Below are 22,507 nucleotides of genomic sequence, written 5' to 3'. Positions count from 1 at the left end.
GGAGAGCAACTTGGGGTTTTGCAGATAGGTGATTTCATTTACTCTTTTCAAACAAATTTCTCAAGGAAAATTATTCTTTTTGGATGTGCTTTGTAACATGTTAGACTGATTTCTTCCTTTATACTTCCACTTAAGAGTCTACTATTAAGAATTCATAGAACCATTTCCCAGGTATATCAATTTGTGCATTTCCTTATTCTCTGTAAATTTTTATTTGACTGAATCTGGGGATGACTGAATCTGGGGAAGAGAAAAGAAGTTACAGCATCTGTTAAGTTGTTAATATCAAACTTGATTGTATTGAAGTTTACTATTTGACCTCAACAATGAACGGTGTACTTAAAATCACTGAAAAATAGTGCACACAAACAACTCATTGATATGACAATGAACTGAGTAGCAAGAATTAGTTCATGATGTGGAGGTACCTTGTTAGTTATTAGTTTTAGTGGCTAGTTTGCTCCCTCCTGAAGAGCGTAGGGAGTTCCAGTAAAGCCCACTCACAAACCAGAAAAACTTTTGATCCTTGTCGAGTCTCCAGACGCATCTATTTCAGCCACACATCAAATCCATACCTTGTAAGAAATAGTTTGAGCCACTGAATACAGTTAATTCCCTGTGGTTGACTAGTTGTGTAGCCCTTAATCACTAGAATGTAAGTGGGATTCAGCATGACGAGCTCAAGAGAGGTTTGTGCCACTACACATTCTACACCCCATCAGCAGATTCAGCATGGCACTCCTAAATTTTCATTACTGATAGCATGAAATGAGATGGGCCATTATGTTTAGAAATGGGTCATTAATATTTACAAATAAGGATTGGTTGGTTGTTTTGTATGGGATATTTCTAGAGTCGTGGCATGATGGGTTAATTTATCCATAGCTTGTATAAATTCATCATCTTTAATAAGCCAATAATAAAAAGCTAGGGTTTGGCTTTCTTGTAGCTTTGGTCGCTATAATTGAAAGCTTGAAGTGATGGTGTTTTGATAGAGGCCACAGCATAAAGGCTGAAAGGGCATGGCCTTCTGATTAATTGACATAAAATTCAGATTTAATTATTGATATGAAAACCATTTTTTATTTATTTAGGAGAGGGAGATTTGAACTTGAATTTGATCGAATGAGCTTTGTAAACCATGTAGTGTGGCACAAATTCACAAAGTAATTTGGGTGGAATAGTTTGAAGGGTAAAAATCTTACTTCCTTGATTCTATCAATCAAAGGAACTGCACGGGAGGGGAATCTGTCTCCCATGCAACAAAAAGGACTGTAATTTTGAATCTCAGTTGTTACTTTGGACCGAGTCTTTCTTTGATTCTTTCCCTCTCGAATCAATCAAAATCAAACCAGAAAAGGAAGCAAAAGAAAAAGCAATGAGCAGGGTTAGCTCCTTCGTTTTCACTTTGGATATTCATTATATGTACCTACTTTGAATTCAATGCCTTTCTGCTTTTTCTTTTTCCTTTTTTTGTTTACATAAAAAAAAACAATCAAATATTTTCTTTTCTTTAAGTTGGTGCGTTTTGTTAAAAGAATCTCCTGGCTTTTGAAAGAATAATAAAATTAAAAATAAATTAAATGGCAACATTATCAGCAACAAAGCACCATTCAAGGATTGTTTGATAATAGAACACCTTTATTGGAAGGGAATTGCTTTATATGGGGAACACAAACAACAAAAGCCACTTGAAGAAAGCCTAACAATTAGAAAGACAGAGAGAGAGAGGGGAGAGATGAATTATACAAGTTACAAGCCCTGCCCATTCCATGTATGGTGTGTATCGTTTGCTCGGACTAAAGTAGAACCTTTCTTGGGTGTTGTTCCAATTTTCTAATGGTAGTATCTACTTGGTCTGGTTTTTTCAAGGCAAAGCAAAATCCAAAACATGTAAGAAGGGACAAGCAAGTGAAATACCATCGAAATACATACATCCGAAAGTTTCTTTCTCATCTCAAGGTTCTAATCTTGAAGGTGTATATTTTGTTTGAGAGAAGCTTGGGTTCTTTCCATGCCCACGTAAAAGCTTTACAGTGAGGTTTCAATTCATTCAGTAGTCACCAATCACATTACAAAATGCTCAGGACTAGGACATCAAACTAGTGAGCTTAATTTTAACCTACATTCTCCAAAATTTTCAATAATTAATCACTCCACAAATCCTAATTCCTAAGGGCGGCGAAAATGATAAATTACTGCACGAATTGCAGAAATATCGTAGATATAATAGTTTATTGTACATGCATGCCTCCTCGTCAACTTTTGATGCTTCAAAATCCTGTTCACAGTTAGGCTCGAATAGGTGGTTGTCTAGTCTTCGCTGCTCTCCTGAATACACATATTAGAAGGCACCAAAAAGATGAGAGGCAATGAATTTTGGTACTCTTTATTTTTCTTTTCCTAAAGGATGAAATGAACTACTTAATAACTTTTATGTCCATGGCACATTTTATATTTGTGCTTACATTGTGGCTTAATTTATTATTTGGAAGTCATCTTATCAGAGTTTTGACCTGAAAATTTGGAGAGTTTTAATACTGTACATGGCGAGGAGCCTAGTTCAGTGGGTTGGTGGATCTTCAATCATGTTAAAGACAAAAATTAATTGGGATTATAATTCGACTTCTAATGAGGCAAAAGAGTTTATAAGCTTTCAATAAATTAACAAAACTATTAGAAGAAAAAGGAGGAGCTAGCTCTACATGTTCCCTCCTGTAACAAAAGTTGTGTGTTGTGACAAGTTCTTTCTCCAAGGTCTTTAGGTGTTCCTTATAAAAATAAGAGAAAGTTTGATATATAAAGAAGCTTTTAATAAAGAGGCAGACAAAATATATAAAATATATTTAACCACCTGGACAATGGGTTAGGAGAAAGTTTCTTTAACTCAAGCTGGTATTATAAAATATATCCCACCTGGACAATGGGTTAGGAAGCAACTGGGCCAAGTTTGATTCTTCATCTTCTTGTTATGTACCCACTACCCAATCAAAAATGAAAAATACTAACATACAGAGAAAGAAACAAGGATGCATTTCTTTTTAACCAAAGAAGATAGAAAACCAATATTCCAGGAAGATGGCAGAGCCACTTGTATGTAAAAAGTTTACCATCATGTCTCTGAAAACCAGAGAGCAAACAAATGACATGGAATTATAATTATGGAAACAAATTCAACAATGTATTCTCTTTCTAGCTACTGTGATCTGGCTTCTTTTAAATTGGTTTTCTTTTGGGCCTGTGTCTCTGTGTCTCAGGAGGCTTGTCCAGTCATAATTCAGCAGCTTTAAGCATGCACCAATTATGCTAGAGATCATATATACCACTACTAATACTACAATCTACAAATTGATGAAGGAAAAGAAATGTACCTGTTGTGAATGGGATCAGGTCCATTTGGTACTCTTCTTTTGCTCACGTAAATGAAGGTAGAGTCCCAAAGAACAGCATGCTTCTCTCTTCCAATCAATTTCCAATGCTTGAAGATTTCGGTGGATGAAACTGTAACAGTCGGCTTTTCGGAACTGCGGTTTACAAGAATTCCAGCAAGGAAAAACCAGAAGACACCCAGAAGTAGAAGAGCTCCAAAAAGAGCCCTTAAAACCTTGCTGCCAATCTCCATATATGTCTCTGTAACCCCCTCTGGCTCTGTTTTTACCTACTGGCTTTCCACCCGAGCATTATGGCTGGCCATTTTAAGAGGGGATCATACAGAGCGAGTCACCAAAAGACCAATGCTTGTGGGAGAGGACAAAGATGAACTCTCAGACAAGCAAGCAGAAGAGAGAACAAAAAGGAGAGAATACAAGTAGAACAAATGATTAGGTGATCTTTAACTTGGCGGGTAGAGTTTGTTGGTTCTATTTAAAGGCTCATACAGGGAGATACTGTTTGAAATGTGTATCTGAGTGAGTGAGTGAAAGAGAGAGAGAGAGAGAGAGAGAGAGAGAGAGAGAGAGAGAATATAAACGAGACTAATAAACAGAAAAGTTGGTTATTCTAATACTGTTTGAAATGTGTATCTGAGTGAGTGAGTGAGTGAAAAAGAGAGAGAGAGAGAGAATATAAACGAGACTAATAAACAGAAAAGTTGGTTATTCTAATGCTTTTGTGTGTTGAATGGGTCCATTTGAGCCCTCTTTCTCTGCTGTGGTTTGTGCATTTTCATGCAGCTAATAGGGGACCTCACTACCCTCCTAACCCTTACGTACTCCAAGTTTGTAAAAGACATAGAGCCTGGAGCTAGCCTATATAACAATGAGGATAACAACGAGGACTGAGGAACCACCTATATATTCTTCATTTCTGGTTGCTTATCCCCTCCCCACCTATGATGGATACTTGGTTTCAGACTACAAGATAACCACTTACTTCTTACCCAAATTCATCTCTCTCACTCTCACACATTGTAAGTGACCTCACCCAACCAAACAACATCAACCAAATAATAATAAGTTAAAAAACAAAAAGGTGTCTGGCTAAAACTTTGGCAGAGTTAAAGAGTTTTCTTGCTTAGTAAGGATCTAGATATAATCAGATAAAAAACAAAGATCTTGTTATTAACTTGATCTGTAATAAAGTAATAATTGAAAATAAAAAGAAGGGTCTGATGCAACTTTTCATTCAAATTTAACAATAGTTCATTGGATTGGCACTAAGTTTCAGATCAGCATACGTTCGACTTCATAATATACTTGTCTTAAGTTGTCTAAGCGAAATTTCCAATATGCCCTCAAATTATGTGAAATTTCCAAACAGGATTTAAAAGCCCCAATAAAGGGGTCAAAGAAATGAAAAGAAAAGAAGGCAATGCTTTAAGAGAACTAGCAATTAAACCATCAAATAAGCAATTATTTTGATGCAATCAATTCATTACTGGACTAGAGGCTTTTCTGTCCGCTATCAGTTGCATCACTGCTAGGCATCAGTCACATGAAATATGGGATAGACCATTTATCACAAAAGCATGCGCTATCCACTCTACAGGAAAATATGATCTTATAGAAAAATAAGAGTTTAATAAGGTGATGTGAGTACAGAAAAATCCACTAAATTCAGTAAAATAGAGGAAAAATATACAAACTGGAACAGGAAGCAAAAAAGATAAGTACATTATTTAGCAACTGCCTTGGCCAGAAGATGAGTTGCTTTACGTCTTCTATAGATAAAATATGTTATCTATTAAAATCTACCCTCTTATCATAACACAAGAAGAGTATCATAGGGCGTTTCCCATTAAACCAGACTCATAAATATCAATAGCACCCCTAGCATTATAAGAATACACCCTGATAGTGACAGTTAAAGAAGATGCCATTGCAATCCAAGTGGGGGACCATGCCACAGGTCCTACAACATAACACCAAGTGTACAAAATAATTCTGGAATCAGAAACATCAAAACCCGAAAAGAACTAGTAGTGTTCTAGTACAAACCTGCAAACTGTTATGTGTCTCATATGATTGAAAAAAATATCCAGTCCATAGTGACTATTTACAAAACTGATATGTATTAGAGTGTGCCCAAATGAAATTATATTTGGTGATAGAGACATAAAGAAATGCTACCAGAATTGTTTCCTGCTTAATGGTACTTTAAAATCAGCTTTAACTACTTCGATTTAAAGGAATTCTCCTTGTTACTTTCAAGGCTAGGGACAATTAATTACATCAACAAATCCTTAATCTTTAATGCATGACTCCCTTGAAAGAACCATGGTTCAATGATACATGTCGGGCAACTCTTTCAATTATAGAAGATATAAGGTCCACTAAAGGTCCCAACTCTTTCTTAAAAAATAGGTACATGTGGAGACTGGAGTCTATCAATTGACTGGTGTCCATCAATAGCAATTTACCTTAGGGGTCCCAACTTCCAATAATCCCAATTGGTTTCTCAAAGGTTGAAAGAGGGAGGGAAGAGGTAAAACAAGGCAAACATTAGCTATGGAAAGATCGTGACTAAAAGATATGCAGATAGTTCCTGATATGAAGAAAAAATGCAATTCATAATACATCAAAATCATTTTAAAATAAGTTGGACATCTCACAGATCATGTGAGATGCCACTCAATCATAACTGCCATTTCAATGACAAAGATAGGAGAATAAGTAGCAATACCTAGAACTTGAAACATATAACCCCCAATCCCAAACCAAAAAGAATTAAAATTATCCTGCCAGGGAGTAAAAGGGGAAAAAAGAACCAGTCTTTGAATATTAGACAATGCTTTAGTTTCCCCAGATTCTTCTACCCAATTATAAATATATTTGAGAAAATGCTAACACTTCTATTTCATGCACTATATGTCTGTGTGAGTGTGCAAATCAAAAGTAAATACAAATAAGATTAAAAATTCACAGTGAATCCAAACATCAATCCCTCTTCCCACAATGAAGGCTTGAACCAAGTTCAAAGAAGATTTCTGTCCAAAATGAGCATACTCTACCAAAGTCTTCATATAATGCATGGAAGATTCCTACTAGTCCTTCCCACTCCATATGCAAGCTCTTTGCACTTTGAGAAACAGAAAAGCACACTCCACCTACAAAACTCAAAGTATTGATTAAGGAGTCCCACCATCCTCCATTTGATCAAAATTCACCTCTCTTTATGAAATTTGTACTTTTGGATACTATCACCTCTATTAGGTGAACATATATTATGCTTTCAAGGGCCCAGTGTTGATTCTGTGCTACAGAAACCAACAGATTCTAGGTCAAAAGTATTTGCTTCACCAAGCATAAATGTTCAGTTAGTGGGGTCAATCAATTTGATGCTAAATGCTATGGGCCCTTCTATGACTTCCATTGCCGACCTTGAATGAAGTAACACCACACAGCAACATGAATCAAATAATGTTGCAGCATCAAATCAGCAGCGATTCCACAAAAAGAAGAAGAAGAAGACCTAACAAGTAATAATTTTAGCAACTCAATTATTGCGAGATGATAAATACTTAGATAGTCCACCAACTAACTCTTAACTAAAGAATTAGTTTTCCAACCAAAGAGTATATATTCACAAAATTAGTTTCAGATTCCTTACATTTTTGACAAAACTCAGCTTTAACATAAAAAAGTTCGACTCAGCTTCTAACAATTGTTGATCAGCCAGGAAACTCTAATATACCAGATAAGTCTTTGACCTGCAATATATAAATACAAGAATCAGGGAGATGTACACTGATATTGAATATACACCGCCCACGACTGGACCATGTGACAACACAAAAGTATACACTGCCCACAAAACAGAATACCGTACAAATCCATTAGAGCTGATGCAGCAAGACTCAAAGTTACTGGGGGTAAATATTTAATTGCCTCAACATAGCATTAGAGGATGTGCAATTGCAACCTTAGCAAAATCATCATAATTTCAGATTTCAATTTCCCCATCCCATTTGAAGACTTCTATCAAACTTCTACTGCTACTCTCCGAAGTGACTTTTCTGACTTCTTCTTCTTCTGGGCCCACTTGGGTCCATAAATAGCCAAGTGTGTCCTGCCAAACCGTCGATCGGTTATCTGCAGTTGCATATAAGCAATTAAAACCCAAAACCACACAGCTACCAAGATACTCAAACATACACACACAATGAGATTATCTGGCACAATAAAACCAACAACTCTATTAATTGGACAAATAGCATGTAGTTCAATTCCATCACAGGGAAAAAGCAAAGAAAAATTATAGTTGAAGGTCTTTCTTTTTTGGCTGCATTGAAGCATAATTGAAGAAGATTAACAATGGACATGCATGAAGCCACTTTGGCATAATGATGTTCTCATAAGTTCTTAATGTACTTCTACCTGGCTTGCACCTTCAAATTTAAACCCATCCCGAACATTTTATAGTTATGTGGTCGGGATAGTTATCTATTATCTGTATTTCATTATGCTTCATCCATAGACAATATGCTGATACTCTGATAGTTTGCATTACCTTCACAAGGCATCCACATGAATCCAGCATGTCAGTCCTTAGTGGGTACTCAACTACCTAGACCATGAAATTCAGAAGATTAAGAACTAGCAAAATATAAGCACATAGCTGAAACTAGATAACCACGACTTACTATAAAGGTATCTTCTCCAACTAAGGCCGAATTTGATATTTGATGCATCAATACTGCATAGTCCACTTCTGTATACGGAGGGGTAACACTAATGTAGTCAAATAGTTCTTTACCTACAGGCAATTGAACTTTATTTTGTAATGAGTGGATGCAAAAGGAAACCAAATGTAGTTACATATGTTTGATGTAATATGAAATTTCTGAATCTAAAATCACAATAATTGGTGAAAAGCCACTAAACTGAATCTTGAGAGAGAGCGAGAGAGATAGACCGAAAACCAGCACATACCTGCAAGTTTCTCTGCACGTTCTATGAATTTTTCAACACGAACAGTATGTATAACTGAAGCATCGAGAAACCCAGTCCATTCCAAGTTTGGACGTAAAACCTCTGAAACAACCCATGGATCCATCTCAACAAAATGTACCTGGAAATTTGTAATTGTAAAAAGCAGGAATTTCCTAAAGATGTAAGTTCCTCAATTCAAAGGCACAAAGATATAACATGCAAGGGAATATAACAAAAACAAAAAAGAAAATGCAATGTATTCAAAATTTTGTTGGACTAAAAATATAACAGTTTGTAGCAACAATAGATATGATATAGTTTTTCAATAGTACCTCAGAACATCCTCGGCTAATGGCTTCAATTCCAACAGATCCCGTACCACTGTACAAGTCCAACCATCGGCCAGGCCTTAAAGATGCAGGACAGCCACCAGCAGCCTAAGATTTACAGAACAAATATTAATTTACAAGCACATACACTTTTGAGTATTCACAAGTAAATTTTCCAAATCCGATTAAAAATTAAAAGAAAATACCAAACATTAGAATCTCCGTATTATAATATGACAATCTTCAATTGCTTGCAGAAGAATGTGGATGGCGGATGGCCTCTAGACCCTCTACAGATACGTACAGAAGAATTACCTGCAGGATATCAAAGGCTGCACCTTTCACGACCTCCATCATTGGGCGTACATCCATGCCCTTTGGAGAGAGCAACTTCATTCTTCGAGCCTTTCCTCCAAGCACCTGCAGTGGCCAAAAACATTGGCTGCAATTTTACATTCATGAATTCTTAATATAATTGGTATTACTGGCTTCTCAATTTCCACCCTTTAGCTAATTAACCAGTAGACCTGAAGCAACTTATGGGTAGCTCGAGGGGGTTTAGGCTCATTTTGTGAGATTTGCTTGCCCTTTCCTGTCTCTTGTAGCTCCTTCTTCCTCTTGCTCTTGCTCTGCCATCCCAATTTCCAAATACAAAAATATAACCAAAAGTAGTCAATGGACAAACAAGAGAGAGAGAGAGAGAGAGAGAGAGAGAGAGAGAGAGAGAGAGAGAGAGAGAGACCTTCTTTGGAGAGGGCTCAGATAAGGCCTGGTCGGGGTCGAAACCGTACTGCTCCAGCAAAACTTTCTTGGCCTCGCCCCACTGTTCATTCACCGATTCTGCAACCATTAAAACGAAGCAGAAGTTAGATTTTCTAGGAAAGGAGCGAAATTTGAATCGAATAAAATGATTTATTTATATGAGTGATAAGGTTACTGGAAGAGAGCACGATGACAGGTGACGGTCGTCGATTGTTGCTTGGTCTGGAGCAGAAATTGATGCGAGAAAGACTGGTAGATGATGAGCCAAAGTCCGCAATTACATTCACTCTGAATGGAGAGAGAATTGGAGATGATGAAACCGCCATTGCCACTTGCCTGAGCTTCACCTTCAGCTACAGAGTGAATTCGTTTGTCAGCAGATACTGAGAAAAATATCAAAAACAAAAAGATCGGGCTGAGAATGGGCGTAAAAATTGAAAGGCCCAATCTTGGCTAAGATTGTGAGTCCATTTTAAGGCCCAAGTAGCGCCTTCGTTGTAGAGGGTGCGAGTTGCAGAAAGAAACACGTGCAAACTCATCCACTAAAGATCTTGAAAACTGAGACACATGACTCATGAGCAATGAACAGAAAGTCGCGGATGCATTAGACGAACAACACAACGTTACTGTCCATAGTACCACGGAGGATAGCATTATAGTCCAAAGCCACGTGGCAGAACCTGGACCATGGATACATGGCGTGGAAAGAGCGCGTCTAAACTCTCTCTCACATCCGGTTGCGACTGTCGTGAATTACTGCGTCGTTAACTCGTTATTGACTTTTCAAAAGAGCGGACTTTGCCCAGTTCCGAAGCCGATAGAGTCGATAGACACCGAATCTAATAGTAACTAATTAATTAACTAAGCAATCACAGACTGAAAAATATTGTAGCAATAAAAAAACGGAGAGAAATTTACAGAGTGAATAAGAATAAGAGAGTGTGTGAGAAGGGCCGAATCGAGTGCGATCGTGTGAGCTAGAAAAGTAGCTGATTCGGCAATGGGAGCTTGTGCTTCGAGGCCAAAGGGCTGCGTTTTGCGTTTGTCCAAGAAGAAGAATGGCCGCCGACAAAGAAGAATCATTCGGAGGCGCGTTTCGTCTTCGGATCGGTGTCGCTCTAACCCTACACTCCAAGGTTCTTAATCAATTTTGTTACTTTTTGTTTGGTGATTTTGTTTTTAAATTTTAATTTTAATTTCCATTTCATTTAATTGACCGACTCGACTGATGAACAGGAAGTATGGATGGGGCTTGGTTCGATTGTACTTCGATGATCGAGTCTGAGAGAGAGGACGAGTTTTACAGTGTTCACGATGGTATGCAGTTTTCTTTATTTACTTACAATTTATTGACTTTTTGTAAACATTTTGAATGGAATGATGGAGTTGGAAATGGGTTTCCTTTGATTTGCAGATGTTGTGTCTCTAAATGGCTCGGAAAGTGCATCCACGTTGAGTGTTTCGTCGCCAAAAGGCTTTGGCTTTTCTCGGCAACCGCAGAAGCCAAGGGAGCCATTGCATTCCAACACTGAAGTTATAAAGAATACGCCCACATCCAGCTCTGTTTTCGCAGAGGAAGGTTTGGATGAAAGTGATGGAGGAGACAAAATGCAAGGGTTGGATCATTGTAAAGTTCTTCAAAATGCTTGCTTGCCTTGCCTTAATTCCACTAGTCCCTCAGGTGACAAAAGAAGAGCTTTGAGCCCAAGCCCACCAAGTTTGAGGAGGAAATTACCTTCAAGACTTTCCTTTAAATGGAGGGAAGGGCATGCTGCAGCAGCTGATCCCACATTGTGTGAGTATTGCCTGTGATTTCTGCTGCTTCGGGAGCTTCAATGCACTTTAGACTTACCCTTTTGTTCTTAGTAGTATGAAATTTATGATACAGGTTTATAAAGTGGACTGGCATCTGATCTTTGTCTTCTCTCTTTGTCTTAGTTTCGCCCAAGGCGCTTGTGAAAAGACCCATAGCAGGTTCTACAATTCCATGCTGCCCCATAGAGAAGAGAATGCCAGATTGTTGGTCACCTCTTGAGCCAAGCACTTTCAAAGTCAGGGGAAAAAATTATCTTAGGTGAGAGCATAGGATGATGGTTTTTTTTCTTGTGCTGAGCAATTTAGCTTCTTGTAAGCAGTAATATGGATGGAGTGAACCTATTTTTCTTTGTTCTCTGGTTTGTGTTCTCTTTAATCTGTCTGATTCATTGGTGCATCAACTCTTTTTTACAGGGATAAAAAGAAAGAATTAGCATCTAATTGCGCTGCGTATCATCCTTTTGCTGCCGATATTTTCTTATCTACAAGGAAGATTGATCATATTGCTCGTTTTGTGGAACTTCCTGTTGTGAATATTGCTGGAGATATCCCTTCTATTCTTGTTGTAAATGCTCAGGTGTCTATCCCTATGAATTTAATTTTCCTGAACTTTGTACCTCTTTTTTCATTTCACTTTTCTTGCTGGAAGTTGAAAGATGCTGCAAAACTGTTATGATTTTTGTTGTTTCTTATGATATTGTCCAACTATAATCACTGCCAGCATTTGAAATGTATGATCATAATGTTCATGTACATTCAAAATCTGTTGTTCTCTAGGAAATAATTTCTCTTATGCTAAAGGTTTCTAAATAATTTCTCATATTCTGTGTGCATTTTTCTATACTGCAGATACCATTGTATCCTGCCACCTTCTTTCAAGGTGAATGTGATGGAGAAGGAATGAATTTGGTTATGTACTATAAGCTTTCTGAAAATTATTCAACAGAGCTTCCACCTTATTTTCGAGAAAGTATCAGTGTAAGATGCATGAAATACCTGTCTGATTCCTGATTTTCAATTATGTATAAAAAATATTGTTCTTGATGTTTGTTGTCGTGAAAACATACTGCATCACCTGGTAGACTCATGACTATATCGTTGTGTTGATGTAGTATTAATTATGTTGTAACCGTGTTTCTTTCCTTGACAGAAATTTATAAATGATGAAGTGGAGAGAGTTAGAGGATTCCCTGTTGATTCAATTGCACCCTTCAGGGAAAGATTGAAAATCTTGGGCCGAGTGGCAAATACAGAGGATCTTCATTTAAGCACAGCTGAGAAGAAGCTAATGAATGCTTACAATGAAAAACCTGTTCTTTCACGTCCTCAACATGAATTTTACCTGGTAAATCTTGGTTCAAAACATGTCTTTTAGTACGTATAAGTAGTTAATCAGATTTTACATCACAAATTCTTACTTAGGTACTTTTTTTCCCCAATCATACTCTTTACAGGGAGAAAACTACTTTGAGATTGATTTGGATTTGCACAGATTCAGCTACATCTCTAGAAAAGGTATTGACGCATTTCACGACAGAATGAAGATAAGCATATTGGATTTTGGTCTGACAATTCAGGTAAGCAATATATTTTATGATTGTGGGCATGGCCTTTTTACCTCCTACTTAAGACCCATAACTGATTTGTGCTATGTATTGCAATTTTCGAATAGGGGAACAAGGCAGAAGACTTGCCGGAGCATCTGTTATGCTGCATACGGTTGAATGAAGTTGACTACAGTCATCATCAACATCTGGGGATTTGAGTCAAAAGCCTTTGCAATCCCAACAAGTGCTTAAATACTGAAGGTTTTCAAATCAATGAAGAACCAATAAACAAGTTAACTTATGCCATACCATGGGTTTCTTGTAGGTTAAAATTTATCTTCTGAAGTCTCCAATTGTGACTTTTGAGCATCTTGGATTATTTTGTATATATCTTCTTAAATGTACAGTTTCGGCCGGAAGAGAAAAATAAAAAGAAGAAAAATTTTATTTGCGTATAATCCCGTTTGCATGATGCTTGTGCTTTCTCTATGAAGGTTGAGACCGCTGATTGATCAGCTTTTCTGCCATTATGTTACTGATTGTCTGTGACAAGGTTCATGATGGCATCTTCTTGCTGTCAAATGTCAATAATTAAACAGAACTTGTTAGATATCACATTTCTCACTCAGTCAATTTCCATACTGATGTTTGAAATTTCATGTTGACCCAATTAGTATTCATACATGCAACACGATGCGAACTCCAATTGCCACCTCTACAGAGCATTTGCTACAACACAGGTACGTGGCCCTGCATTTGCGAGATCTTTTGAGGGTACATATACATGGAATTTCAGCCTTTTCACATAAGATTAGAACAGGAGTGACCACATCAATAAGAGAAATGTTCCCAGCTATAACACATGGTCATGCTTTTACTACCTCCTTCACTCCTCTCGTCAGGCATTTCTGCTCAGAAGCTGTGTAGACAAGCTTGAGGGTTCAAATCACAAAGTTGAGTAGCTAATATAATAGAATGAGGAAAATTTAAAGAGAGATCCAAACTAGTCTGTTTTAAATTTCATACATCGCCCAAAGAGAAAAGAAATAGAGCACCCTTGAACCTTTTCTTCTGGCTTAGAACTAGAAGGTGAAGACGATGACTCTGCTAGGGAACATGAATCAACAACAGCCTTTCTTTCTTGAAATCCTTGGCCAAGATTTGCATGGACTTTGTTGTTAATGGACAAAGTACAGAGTCTACCGACACGAGCAGGCTTGTGTTCGACTACATGAAACCCATCCTCCCAAATGCGGCCGGACGAGCCTTGCCTCCTAAATGACATGGATGATCTCTGCAATGCAGTCATTATGATCAATATTTTCTCTCTCTTTCTCTCTGCTTTGTCTTTGTTTCCTGTCTCAGAATCATATTAAAACTCTTTCCCTTTTAACAAACAAAAAAACTGTTTTCGTTTTGAGGTTATTTTGCTATTTGAGTTGGTGGTGCGTTACTCATTAAGATTTCACAATTCTGTTGGAGAGCGACTGAGGAGTCATTGTTAGTGGCAGCTTGGCAATATCGATAGCGTTCCAAGTCCACCAGATCAAAGTGGTTTTTCGAAGTGGTTAATAATATTCTAGAATCAGGCCAGATCTAATTACATTGATTTTGCCTGTTCCTTGGACCTGTTCATTTGTTTTGGATGTTGTTATGGAGGTTTGTGATACAATATTTCTATAGTACACACACTTTTGATATGCAAATCCATTCTCAATTCTTAAACGAGTTCATTTTTCCATACTAGGATATAGGTTTTTGTCAACCGTTAGATTTGTACCATAGACGAACTCTAGTTAGAAATCAACCAACCATTTGGCTGAGCTGCTCGCCTACTAGAGCTATTGTGTGTGAATTCTTTTTTTCTTTTGTTCTTTCTTTCGAAAGGGATGGTTAAGTGACTAAAAAAGTGCTGTTAACTTGTTAAGTGTTGATAGCAATAAACTGTTTGGTCCAAAAAATTTCATTTTTATCATAAAACTTTTTCATATGATTTTTAGTCATAATTCAAAATGTAAATACATAAAAGTCACTTAATTCTTTGAAAGCATTGAATTATTACTGGAAGATTGCTCATTAATCTCATCCCTGGCGGCAGGTGGCAATAGAAATAATGGTTTTAGGATATAAGATTATTCGAAATGAAAATTAAAGCTTCATAATGTAATTAATGTAACAGCAAAATTGTGATACATGCAAGCACTGATTAATTAATAATCGAAAGAACCATCTAAAAGTTCAGGGAATGTTGCCCGGATCTCATTATCTTGACCCAAGATAGTATCCACAAACGAATTCACGGAGGATGAAGAAGCTTGATCAGACAAGTCGTAATTCCTCTGACCTTCATTAATGGCTGATGACCCAATATCACATGCCTGAATTGCATTAGAGTTGTGCATTTCGCTTTGCAGCACTCCAAGTGTGGGATTGGCTGATGATGACAACATTCCATGGAGATCTTGTCCTTGCTTGAGTTGATGATCTGTGGATGAAAAAGGGTCATGCAGGAGAAACTCACTCCAATTGAATGAAGAAGAAGATGGTGTAATATTTTGAGCCTGATGAGATTGTTGGGAGGAGTAACTTGGGTGTGAGCTCAATTGATGATGATCAGTGGCATGAGGAGAAGATGATGATGAACAAGAGGAGGTTACTTCATTTAAAAAGTAAGATTGTGATTGCACAGTGTCTTGATTGATTGCTTGGAACTGAGCCAAGAAGCCCAAAGAAAGAGTGCTGGTAGAGGAATGGTCTTGCCCTTGTCCAATATGGACTCTCTCCACCATAGGATTCATCATAATCATATTGGTGTATGGAAGCCCTGTGATGCCTGAAGAAGGCTCTGGTTCGGGTACGAATAATGGGTGGTTGTTGTTGTTGTTCAGGTTGTTAACAAAGGACCCAAATTGATTACTACCATTAATGTTGCTTGGAAGGCCACTGATGTTTCCATAGTCAGAGAGGATCTGAGTGTAGGGTTTGTGGGTTATAGGGTCAATTCCCATTTTGGAAAGCTTCTTTTTCAACTTGGTATTCCAGTAGTTTTTGACATCATTATCTGTTCTTCCAGGTAGTTGCTTTGCAATCAGAGACCACCTGCACTACATAAGCATTGGGGTTAGATCAGTACAATTAGAGTGAGAGAGAGAGAGAGAGAGAGAGAGAGAGAGAGAGAGAGAGAGAGAGAGAGAGAGAGAGAGAGAGAGAGAGAGAGTCATGGTATATACATACTATCTAACAGAATACTGGCTGTTAAACAATTGTATATGGATCTTCTAGAAGTTCAGTAACACTAAGTTCTTTCACATCAACAAATTTGGGAAATTCATGAAATACGCAAAATCATCATCATCATCCTTACTTTTCTTCCAATTATACAGGTAATTACATGAAGTCCCATCTTCCATTCTTTTATATATATGCAGTATCTCTTGTTATATCTAGTTTTTTAGATCTTTTCATTTTACATCTTCTCTTGTTAATCACTTATCTTGGTTGACCTCTTGGGTTTTTATCAACTGTAACTAGTTGCTTTGGTTATAGGTGCATCTAGTAGTCTACTTTATATAATATTCATACCACTTTAGCCTAATTTCTCTTACGTTAAGCCAAAGTTATATTATTCTCATATGAAAAAAAAGAGTATAAGAAAAGTCCACCTGCTTCCTATAGCCTTGTGAAGGTTAATAATGTGCTCTTCTTCTTGAGGAGTGAAGCTGTCATGTTTGAGGTCAGGCCTCAGGTAATTAGTCCACCTAAGCCTGCAGCTCTTCCCGCATCTATTGAGTCCTGCAAACAAACTCATGCAAACACAAAGTTCATAAACCTGTATCTCTGAAAAATATCTAAAGAATAGTTTAGGCTAGAATTAAAAAAAAAAAAAAAGAAAAAAAAAAAGGTGAAAGGTCAAAACTTGAACCTGCTTTGTTAGGAACCAGCGTCCAATTCCCAACTCCATGTTTGGATACGTATGCAAGAATTTTTGCATCCTCTGCTGCAGTCCAGAGGCCCTTTTTCACATTTGATTTATCGCAGCAAGGGGGCCTTCCCATTGAGAGAGAGAGAGAGGTGTGTGTGTGAAGATGAATTATGTAATGGTGATGCAAGTTCCAAACTTTGCTAGTACATTTAAAAAGAGCAAAGGGAAGGATTAATTAGCAACGAGAAGAGGCAAGAAATGCATGCCATTTGGCTCCCAATTAACCAGAATTGCATGAACATTTTCATCTCTTAGAAAACGGTTTAACATGACATCACAAAATTATGCATTCATCTCTCTCTCTCTCTCTCTCTCTCTCTCTCTCTCTCTCTCTCACACACACACACACACACACACACACATATGTTCGGCTCCTGGGTCATTCTATCCAGGTTCAAATTGGGTGAATTATTTGGTTAAGACTCAGGCAGAGTAAAATTAACTGTTATCGGTAGTTAAAGAAGGGCTTTTTTAAGCTCAAGAACAATGAAACTATTGTAAACAGCTTATATTTCTCCCCACGGCTACGGTCCATGTCGAATAAAGGCAGCATTTTTAACATCATTCAAACCCACTGTGTAAATAATATGAATAATAATACAAATAGCTGGATAACAAACTTGTTTAATTAATTGGTTTTATATGAACAAAAAAAAAAGGCATTTATTTTTTCATTTCTATCAGAATTGTAAGATTCATTTTTCTTGGTAGCGAGAGACAACCAGTATACATCTGACCTCATTTAGCACGCACCTATTGTACTCAGAAAATGAATTGAGAATTTAGCACATACAAGGAAGAAGCTGGTTCGCTGTCATTGGCCCCTAACTTCTCACCTCATAATAAAAAACTAGCGATACTTCAATAGATAGCTGTTTCGGTTATTTATTTCAATGCAATGCCCATGCATACCCAAATGTCATAACAACAAAAGTTACTGGTCAAAAAAGGGAAAAGGAAAAGAAATCCCTTTCTTTTACCTATATTTGTTTGAGTTAATTACACTTACACCCCCTGACGTTTATCGACTTTTCACATACACCCCCTGGGGTTTCAATAATTACACATACACCCCCTGAGGTTTTAAAACTGTTGCATATAACCCCTACAAGAAAAATAAATAAATAAATAAAAAAGAAAATATTTGTATTCAGGTTGGACCTTATACCTTGAATAATCTTATTAGGCTATTTAATCCTTTAGCATGCTTTTTTGTATAATTTCTCATCATTTTCGTCTCACTATAGGGGGTTATATGTAACAGTTTTAAAACCTCAGGGGGTGTATGTGTAATTATTGAAACCCCAGAGGGTGTATGTGAAAAGCCGATAAACTTCAGGGGGTGTAAATGTAATTAACTCATATTTGTTTATAGTAATCTCATCCTTTAAGCCAATAAGAATAGAGTGCTGCTATTTGTGCACCTTTTTTTTTTCTTTTTGCACACCATTTTTCCCATTTTTTTTCATTTCACACTCTCACACCTTTTCCATAATTAAATTTTCTCATACACACATCTCTCCCAATTACCATAATATCCCCATTTTATCCAACACACCCCATCAACTCAGAAAAAAAAAAAAAAAAAAACACACCCCTTCACCAACCCACCCAGCTCCTTCTCCTTCATCGGACAACCCAGACCAAAAAAATAAAAACACCTCATCCCTCCTCACTGGACCACCTCTCTCCCTCCCTCTCCCCCTCCCCCTCCCCCTCCCTCTCTCTCCTCCCCGGCATGCAGCACCACCCTCCTCCCTTTCTCTCCTCCCCGGCATGCAGCACCACCCTCCTCCCTCTCTCTCATCCCCGCAGGCAGCACCACCCTCATCCCTCTCTCTCCTCCCCGCATACAGCACCACGTCCCTCCCTCCCCCTGTTTCAACCGACCCACCCACCCAGCCCCTCACCCAAACACCTCCTTCCTTCCCGCACCCTCCCCGCACCACTCTCCTCTCTCTCTCTCTTTCTCTCTCTCTCTCTCTCTCTCTCTCTCTCTCTCTCTCTCTCTCTCTCTCTCTCTCTCTCTCTCCTCCCGCGCGCAGCATCCGTTCGACACTGATCCGCCGAAAATGTCACACTCGTTCGGCAGTCATCCGCCGAACAATGTGAGTGTTGTTCGACAGGTACCCATCAAACATCAAGGACTCGTTCAGCAAGTACTCGCCGAACCAGCTACTCGGAGGGAGAGAGAGAGAGAGAGAGAGAGAGAGAGAGAGAGAGAGAGAAGGGCACGCCGGGTGAGCACGCCGGGAGAGTGAGCTTCGACAGTGCTGCACGCGATGGCTGGAAGGCGCTGCGCGCGTTGGTGCTGCAAGCAGAAGGAGCGGGGCTGGGGTGGTCGGGGTTGGGTTGGGCTATGACGGGGAGAGATGGGTAGAGAGAAGGAAGGAGAGATATAGGGGATGAGGTTTTTGGTAATTTTGTTTTAGGTGTTTTTTGTCATTTCACAAATTAAAATTCTGGGGTGTGCAAAAAGAAAAAATAGGGTGTGCAAATAGCAGCCCTCTAAGAATAATGGAGGGGAATGGGAGGCAAAATGAGAATTAAAGTTTCAGTTTTGTAATAGTAAACTGTGCAAATACCTGAATATACTACAAAAGTTTTATATGGACACAGCTCCAACATGTCTCAATATGGCAGAGCTCAAATGCTCAATGTTATATACAACTAAAGGCTTAACCACATTCTGTATAGAACAAGGAAGCAAAATTTCTGGAAATTATGGCTTCCCTAGGATGAACAAGCCTTGCAACTCTTCCTACAAAATCCAGGAAGATCCTCTGAACCCATCATATATCTAGGGTTCTTTTTGCATTCACCAGCTTGAGCCCACAAGGGGCAGTTTGAATTCTCATCCGCACAGTCCCCGCTACTTGCACGCCTTACTGGCTTTTCAAAGGACCTCACATGAATCCACTTGGTTGCAGACCACTTCTCACCCTCAATGACAGGACAGCTCCCATGCAAACTGGTTGGATCAGTTGTTGCATCAGGAAGAAGACTGAAGAACAGCAAGGCATCACCCTTGTATGGTTTCACTATCAGGATGCAAAGAGGAACTTTTCAAAGTCAAAAACAAAAAATATGATAGGACACATATAACGGAGTAAATAAATGATTATAACATAAAATAAAATAGTATAACAGTGAAAAGGATGTTCGGAAGAACTGAATTACAATGGCTAGGCGAGCGACTCTCTGATTCAAATTGAATTAGGGTTAACAGTGCTGCCTATATGAACTACAAATGCAGAAAGAAAGAATATTCTAACCACCCCCCCCCCCCCCCCTCTTTTACATAGGACATGCAATTAGTTAACAAACAGAACAAAAGAGATATACATTTGTGAATTTTTTTAGTGGAGGATACACATTTGTGAATTAATTAAAAGAGAAATTTCAAATACATTTAAAGAAACACTGAATAGAGCAGCAGTTTATGTGACCACATCATAAAGTAATACCTGAATAGCCATTTTTAGCACAATCAGATGAGTTATCATCCTTAGGTTGAGACATTTTCGCCTGTCACCACAATAAAAGAAGACCATTGAAATTCAGCAGGTAATTTGGAAAAAAAGAAAAAGAAAAAAGGCAGGGGAATTCTCTGTTGCAAGGTAATCATTCACCTCCGAATTGGGAAATACTGTTTCCCCACCCTTCTCAACATCAGAGAGATACATCAATACAGTGGCAACGCGGTGGCCACCCAATTCTTGATTAGCCTTGTCATGAAAATAATCAAAATGTGGTTCATACTTTTGACCATGTTCATAGTGCAGTATCTGCATAGACTCCCCATTCTCTGATTAGAAAGGAAGAAAAAACAAGATAAAATAAAGATGAAATAACTTTATTAACAGTTTAAGAAATCATAAATCAAAAGCACATGAAAAAATTTACCAATTGGAAGGAAGGTCCATGCCGCAATCCTGGCCTCAATGTTGGCAATTACTTCATCCTTTAAGATGAAACAAAGAACACCAAGTAAGCCTTCCAAGTTCAAAAATCTAAAACAGAACAAGGATTGCATTTTCAAGCCAGCATCATACATGGCTACATTCACCACACATAATTTCCCATACGATGTAATGCATTTATCATGCAAAACACCTAAATGAGCATAATGAGTTTGGAGCTCGGAGCATAAGAAGAAGGATCAACAGTTGACAGCTAAACAGAACTCAAAACTTCCATTCTTCCCAACACAAAAGGTTTGATCGATAAAGCTTTCTGTCAATTAATCCAATTCGAACATTATACTATGAAGAACTAAAAGTTAAGTTGAGTTCAATACGATGCAAGAAGATGATCTATCTTGACCCTTGCACGTGCACTGGGTTTAATGTCCACCCCGTAAATATGTTACAGAATTGTCTATTAAAAATAGAGGAAAACCCATTTCTTATTAACAGGATAAATTTTAGACTTTTTAGTTATAATTCCACAAAACTTGGACAACACCAAAGAAAGTTTAACAATTCTGCTGAATTAGTGGGTTCAAAACTACCTAGAAGAACTAGTATGAGTTGTTGAAACTTCAATGTGCAACATGGTAAGATGCACTACAAGGTCATTGATTCAAGAAAGCAGAGAAATTTACACACCTGAGCTTTCCGGAGGAACATTCCAGAGCTTGTCCGAACTTCGCTCATTATACTCTTACCAGACTCATTATCAGCCACCATCGACATCTCTAGCTTGTCCCTTGCCTACTCCCCAAAATTCACACAAACCAAATTCAAACTTAAAAGCACATTATTAATCAAGATTCAAGACCCTAATTTTAAAATATAACCAATGGATCGTAAAGTGAAAACACAAAATTCAATGAAAATATGTGGAAAAAATCATATACCAGAGTGATTAGATGATCACATTCCTCCTCAGAAAGAAAACCCTTATAAAGAAAGGCCCTGCAGATTGTTAATTTCACGAAAAATTGGCACAAACAAAGATTAACACAAACAATAGAAATAATTAAAGAAATAATGAAAAGATAAATTCAGCACAAAAAAAAAGTAATGGGAATGCAATTGAGAAAGAAAACCTGGGACGCCATGAGAGCTGATGGACACGAGTTGGATCGAAGGTAGCAGAAGAAGCATCTGTTTTTAATCTAAGCAACGATCCCTCCCTGGAAATGCACACAATATTGAAATCAAAAAAAGAAAAAGAAAATGCAAACAACATTCATACAAAAGCATTCGATGAAATTATATATACATACGTTTTCTTCTCGCCGAGCCATGTTGGGACGCGAACTCTGGAATAGGAGACCTGAGGGAAAACGCAGAGGAAACAAAGAGAAAGTGCGAGAAAATGTCGAGAATCCATGAGAAAATCTAGGGTTTGATAAGGTGTAAAAATGTGCAGAGTCGGAGAGAGGAGAGGAAAAACGTGGGGTTTATATGGTAGAGAGAAAATTGAATGAGATGTCAAATGAGTTTTTAGCTTTTTTGAGTTTTTCCTACTTAAGACAGACTAAATGGGCGCCCACTGAATATCGTTGGTTTTGTTGGTTATTGGCTAACGTATCATCACCAGTCAACCCCATTGTTATTTTCTGGAAGCTTCTTTTTAGACTTTCAGTAAAATAGGGGAATAGATAATCACAAGTGTCTCATAAAAAACTTGGGCCTAGGAAACTTTTGGGTATTCCGAGTCCCGAGCTATGTTTTGCCCAACTTATGCATTGTT

The 22,507-nt window shown here is 37.9% G+C and overlaps 5 protein-coding genes across 15 annotated transcripts; 1 reads left to right on the top strand and 4 right to left on the bottom strand.

Moving 5' to 3' along the window:
• Positions 1-1,961: 1,961 nt before the first annotated feature.
• On the bottom strand, positions 1,962-6,175 carry CLE25 (CLAVATA3/ESR-RELATED 25). Its single transcript, XM_086240180.1, has 2 exons — positions 3,372-6,175; positions 1,962-2,331 (listed from the first exon to the last, which is right to left on the bottom strand). The coding sequence occupies exons 1-2, from the start codon at positions 3,620-3,622 to the stop codon at positions 2,292-2,294; spliced, it is 291 nt and encodes a 96-aa protein (XP_086096306.1). The 5' UTR covers positions 3,623-6,175; the 3' UTR covers positions 1,962-2,291.
• A 143-nt stretch (positions 6,176-6,318) lies between these two features.
• Positions 6,319-9,981, bottom strand: LOC147288628 (methyltransferase). Of its 11 annotated transcripts, none has more exons than XR_015121751.1 (11): positions 9,636-9,979; positions 9,441-9,538; positions 9,226-9,327; positions 9,014-9,118; positions 8,702-8,806; positions 8,370-8,508; positions 8,081-8,208; positions 7,948-8,004; positions 7,360-7,529; positions 7,048-7,147; positions 6,319-6,909 (listed from the first exon to the last, which is right to left on the bottom strand). XR_015121751.1 is itself a non-coding variant. In XM_086240177.1 (9 exons), the coding sequence occupies exons 1-9, from the start codon at positions 9,784-9,786 to the stop codon at positions 7,419-7,421; spliced, it is 936 nt and encodes a 311-aa protein (XP_086096303.1). In that variant the 5' UTR covers positions 9,787-9,979; the 3' UTR covers positions 6,989-7,418. The 11 variants fall into 11 exon arrangements, 4 of the variants coding, with proteins under 4 accessions (XP_086096303.1, XP_086096301.1, XP_086096302.1 ...); XR_015121752.1 differs by having other exon boundaries at positions 6,319-6,544; XR_015121749.1 differs by having other exon boundaries at positions 6,319-6,544; positions 7,267-7,529; positions 9,636-9,978.
• Positions 9,982-10,312: 331 nt separating this feature from the next.
• Positions 10,313-13,280, top strand: LOC147288627 (uncharacterized). Its single transcript, XM_086239026.1, has 9 exons — positions 10,313-10,596; positions 10,697-10,777; positions 10,875-11,255; positions 11,399-11,534; positions 11,690-11,852; positions 12,125-12,253; positions 12,426-12,620; positions 12,730-12,852; positions 12,948-13,280. Exons 1-9 carry the CDS (start codon positions 10,461-10,463, stop codon positions 13,038-13,040), a joined length of 1,437 nt encoding a protein of 478 aa, XP_086095152.1. The 5' UTR covers positions 10,313-10,460; the 3' UTR covers positions 13,041-13,280.
• A 1,752-nt stretch (positions 13,281-15,032) lies between these two features.
• Positions 15,033-16,877, bottom strand: TDF1 (Duplicated homeodomain-like superfamily protein). Its single transcript, XM_086239027.1, has 3 exons — positions 16,745-16,877; positions 16,485-16,614; positions 15,033-15,921 (listed from the first exon to the last, which is right to left on the bottom strand). The coding sequence occupies exons 1-3, from the start codon at positions 16,875-16,877 to the stop codon at positions 15,033-15,035; spliced, it is 1,152 nt and encodes a 383-aa protein (XP_086095153.1).
• A 2,471-nt stretch (positions 16,878-19,348) lies between these two features.
• LOC147288625 (putative prolyl 4-hydroxylase 7) lies at positions 19,349-22,273 on the bottom strand. The gene is made up of 8 exons (XM_086239782.1): positions 22,038-22,273; positions 21,858-21,944; positions 21,666-21,723; positions 21,415-21,519; positions 20,711-20,768; positions 20,437-20,612; positions 20,272-20,332; positions 19,349-19,845 (listed from the first exon to the last, which is right to left on the bottom strand). Exons 1-8 carry the CDS (start codon positions 22,142-22,144, stop codon positions 19,538-19,540), a joined length of 960 nt encoding a protein of 319 aa, XP_086095908.1. The 5' UTR covers positions 22,145-22,273; the 3' UTR covers positions 19,349-19,537.
• Between the last annotated feature and the right edge of the window lie 234 nt (positions 22,274-22,507).

The sequence above is a fragment of the Dryas octopetala genome, chromosome 4 (genome assembly GCF_963921425.1).
Source record: "Dryas octopetala chromosome 4, drDryOcto1.1, whole genome shotgun sequence".
NCBI classification, from domain to species: domain Eukaryota; kingdom Viridiplantae; phylum Streptophyta; class Magnoliopsida; order Rosales; family Rosaceae; genus Dryas; species Dryas octopetala.
This window is presented reverse-complemented; position numbering and strand designations above follow the sequence as displayed.

What these genes read in the sequence shown, in the direction of transcription:
- CLE25 (XM_086240180.1), bottom strand. Translation starts at nt 3,622, where the DNA reads ATGGAGATTGGCAGCAAGGTTTTAAGGGCTCTTTTTGGAGCTCTTCTA. An exon ending in CCTGATCCCATTCACAACAG is followed by an intron (nt 2,332 to 3,371) that starts GTACATTTCTTT and finishes ATGTGTATTCAG; the next exon opens with GAGAGCAGCGAAGACTAGAC.
- LOC147288628 (XM_086240175.1), bottom strand. Translation starts at nt 9,786, where the DNA reads ATGGCGGTTTCATCATCTCCAATTCTCTCTCCATTCAGAGTGAATGTA. An exon ending in CTGAGCCCTCTCCAAAGAAG is followed by an intron (nt 9,328 to 9,440) that starts GTCTCTCTCTCT and finishes TTGGGATGGCAG; the next exon opens with AGCAAGAGCAAGAGGAAGAA. An exon ending in ACGTGCAGAGAAACTTGCAG is followed by an intron (nt 8,209 to 8,369) that starts GTATGTGCTGGT and finishes TACAAAATAAAG; the next exon opens with TTCAATTGCCTGTAGGTAAA.
- LOC147288627 (XM_086239026.1), top strand. Translation starts at nt 10,461, where the DNA reads ATGGGAGCTTGTGCTTCGAGGCCAAAGGGCTGCGTTTTGCGTTTGTCC. An exon ending in ATTTTCGAGAAAGTATCAGT is followed by an intron (nt 12,254 to 12,425) that starts GTAAGATGCATG and finishes TTTCCTTGACAG; the next exon opens with AAATTTATAAATGATGAAGT. An exon ending in CTCAACATGAATTTTACCTG is followed by an intron (nt 12,621 to 12,729) that starts GTAAATCTTGGT and finishes TACTCTTTACAG; the next exon opens with GGAGAAAACTACTTTGAGAT.
- TDF1 (XM_086239027.1), bottom strand. Translation starts at nt 16,877, where the DNA reads ATGGGAAGGCCCCCTTGCTGCGATAAATCAAATGTGAAAAAGGGCCTC. An exon ending in GCTGGTTCCTAACAAAGCAG is followed by an intron (nt 16,615 to 16,744) that starts GTTCAAGTTTTG and finishes GTTTGTTTGCAG; the next exon opens with GACTCAATAGATGCGGGAAG. An exon ending in CACAAGGCTATAGGAAGCAG is followed by an intron (nt 15,922 to 16,484) that starts GTGGACTTTTCT and finishes TATGTAGTGCAG; the next exon opens with GTGGTCTCTGATTGCAAAGC.
- LOC147288625 (XM_086239782.1), bottom strand. Translation starts at nt 22,144, where the DNA reads ATGGATTCTCGACATTTTCTCGCACTTTCTCTTTGTTTCCTCTGCGTT. An exon ending in TGGCTCGGCGAGAAGAAAAC is followed by an intron (nt 21,945 to 22,037) that starts GTATGTATATAT and finishes GTGCATTTCCAG; the next exon opens with GGAGGGATCGTTGCTTAGAT. An exon ending in CAGCTCTCATGGCGTCCCAG is followed by an intron (nt 21,724 to 21,857) that starts GTTTTCTTTCTC and finishes AACAATCTGCAG; the next exon opens with GGCCTTTCTTTATAAGGGTT.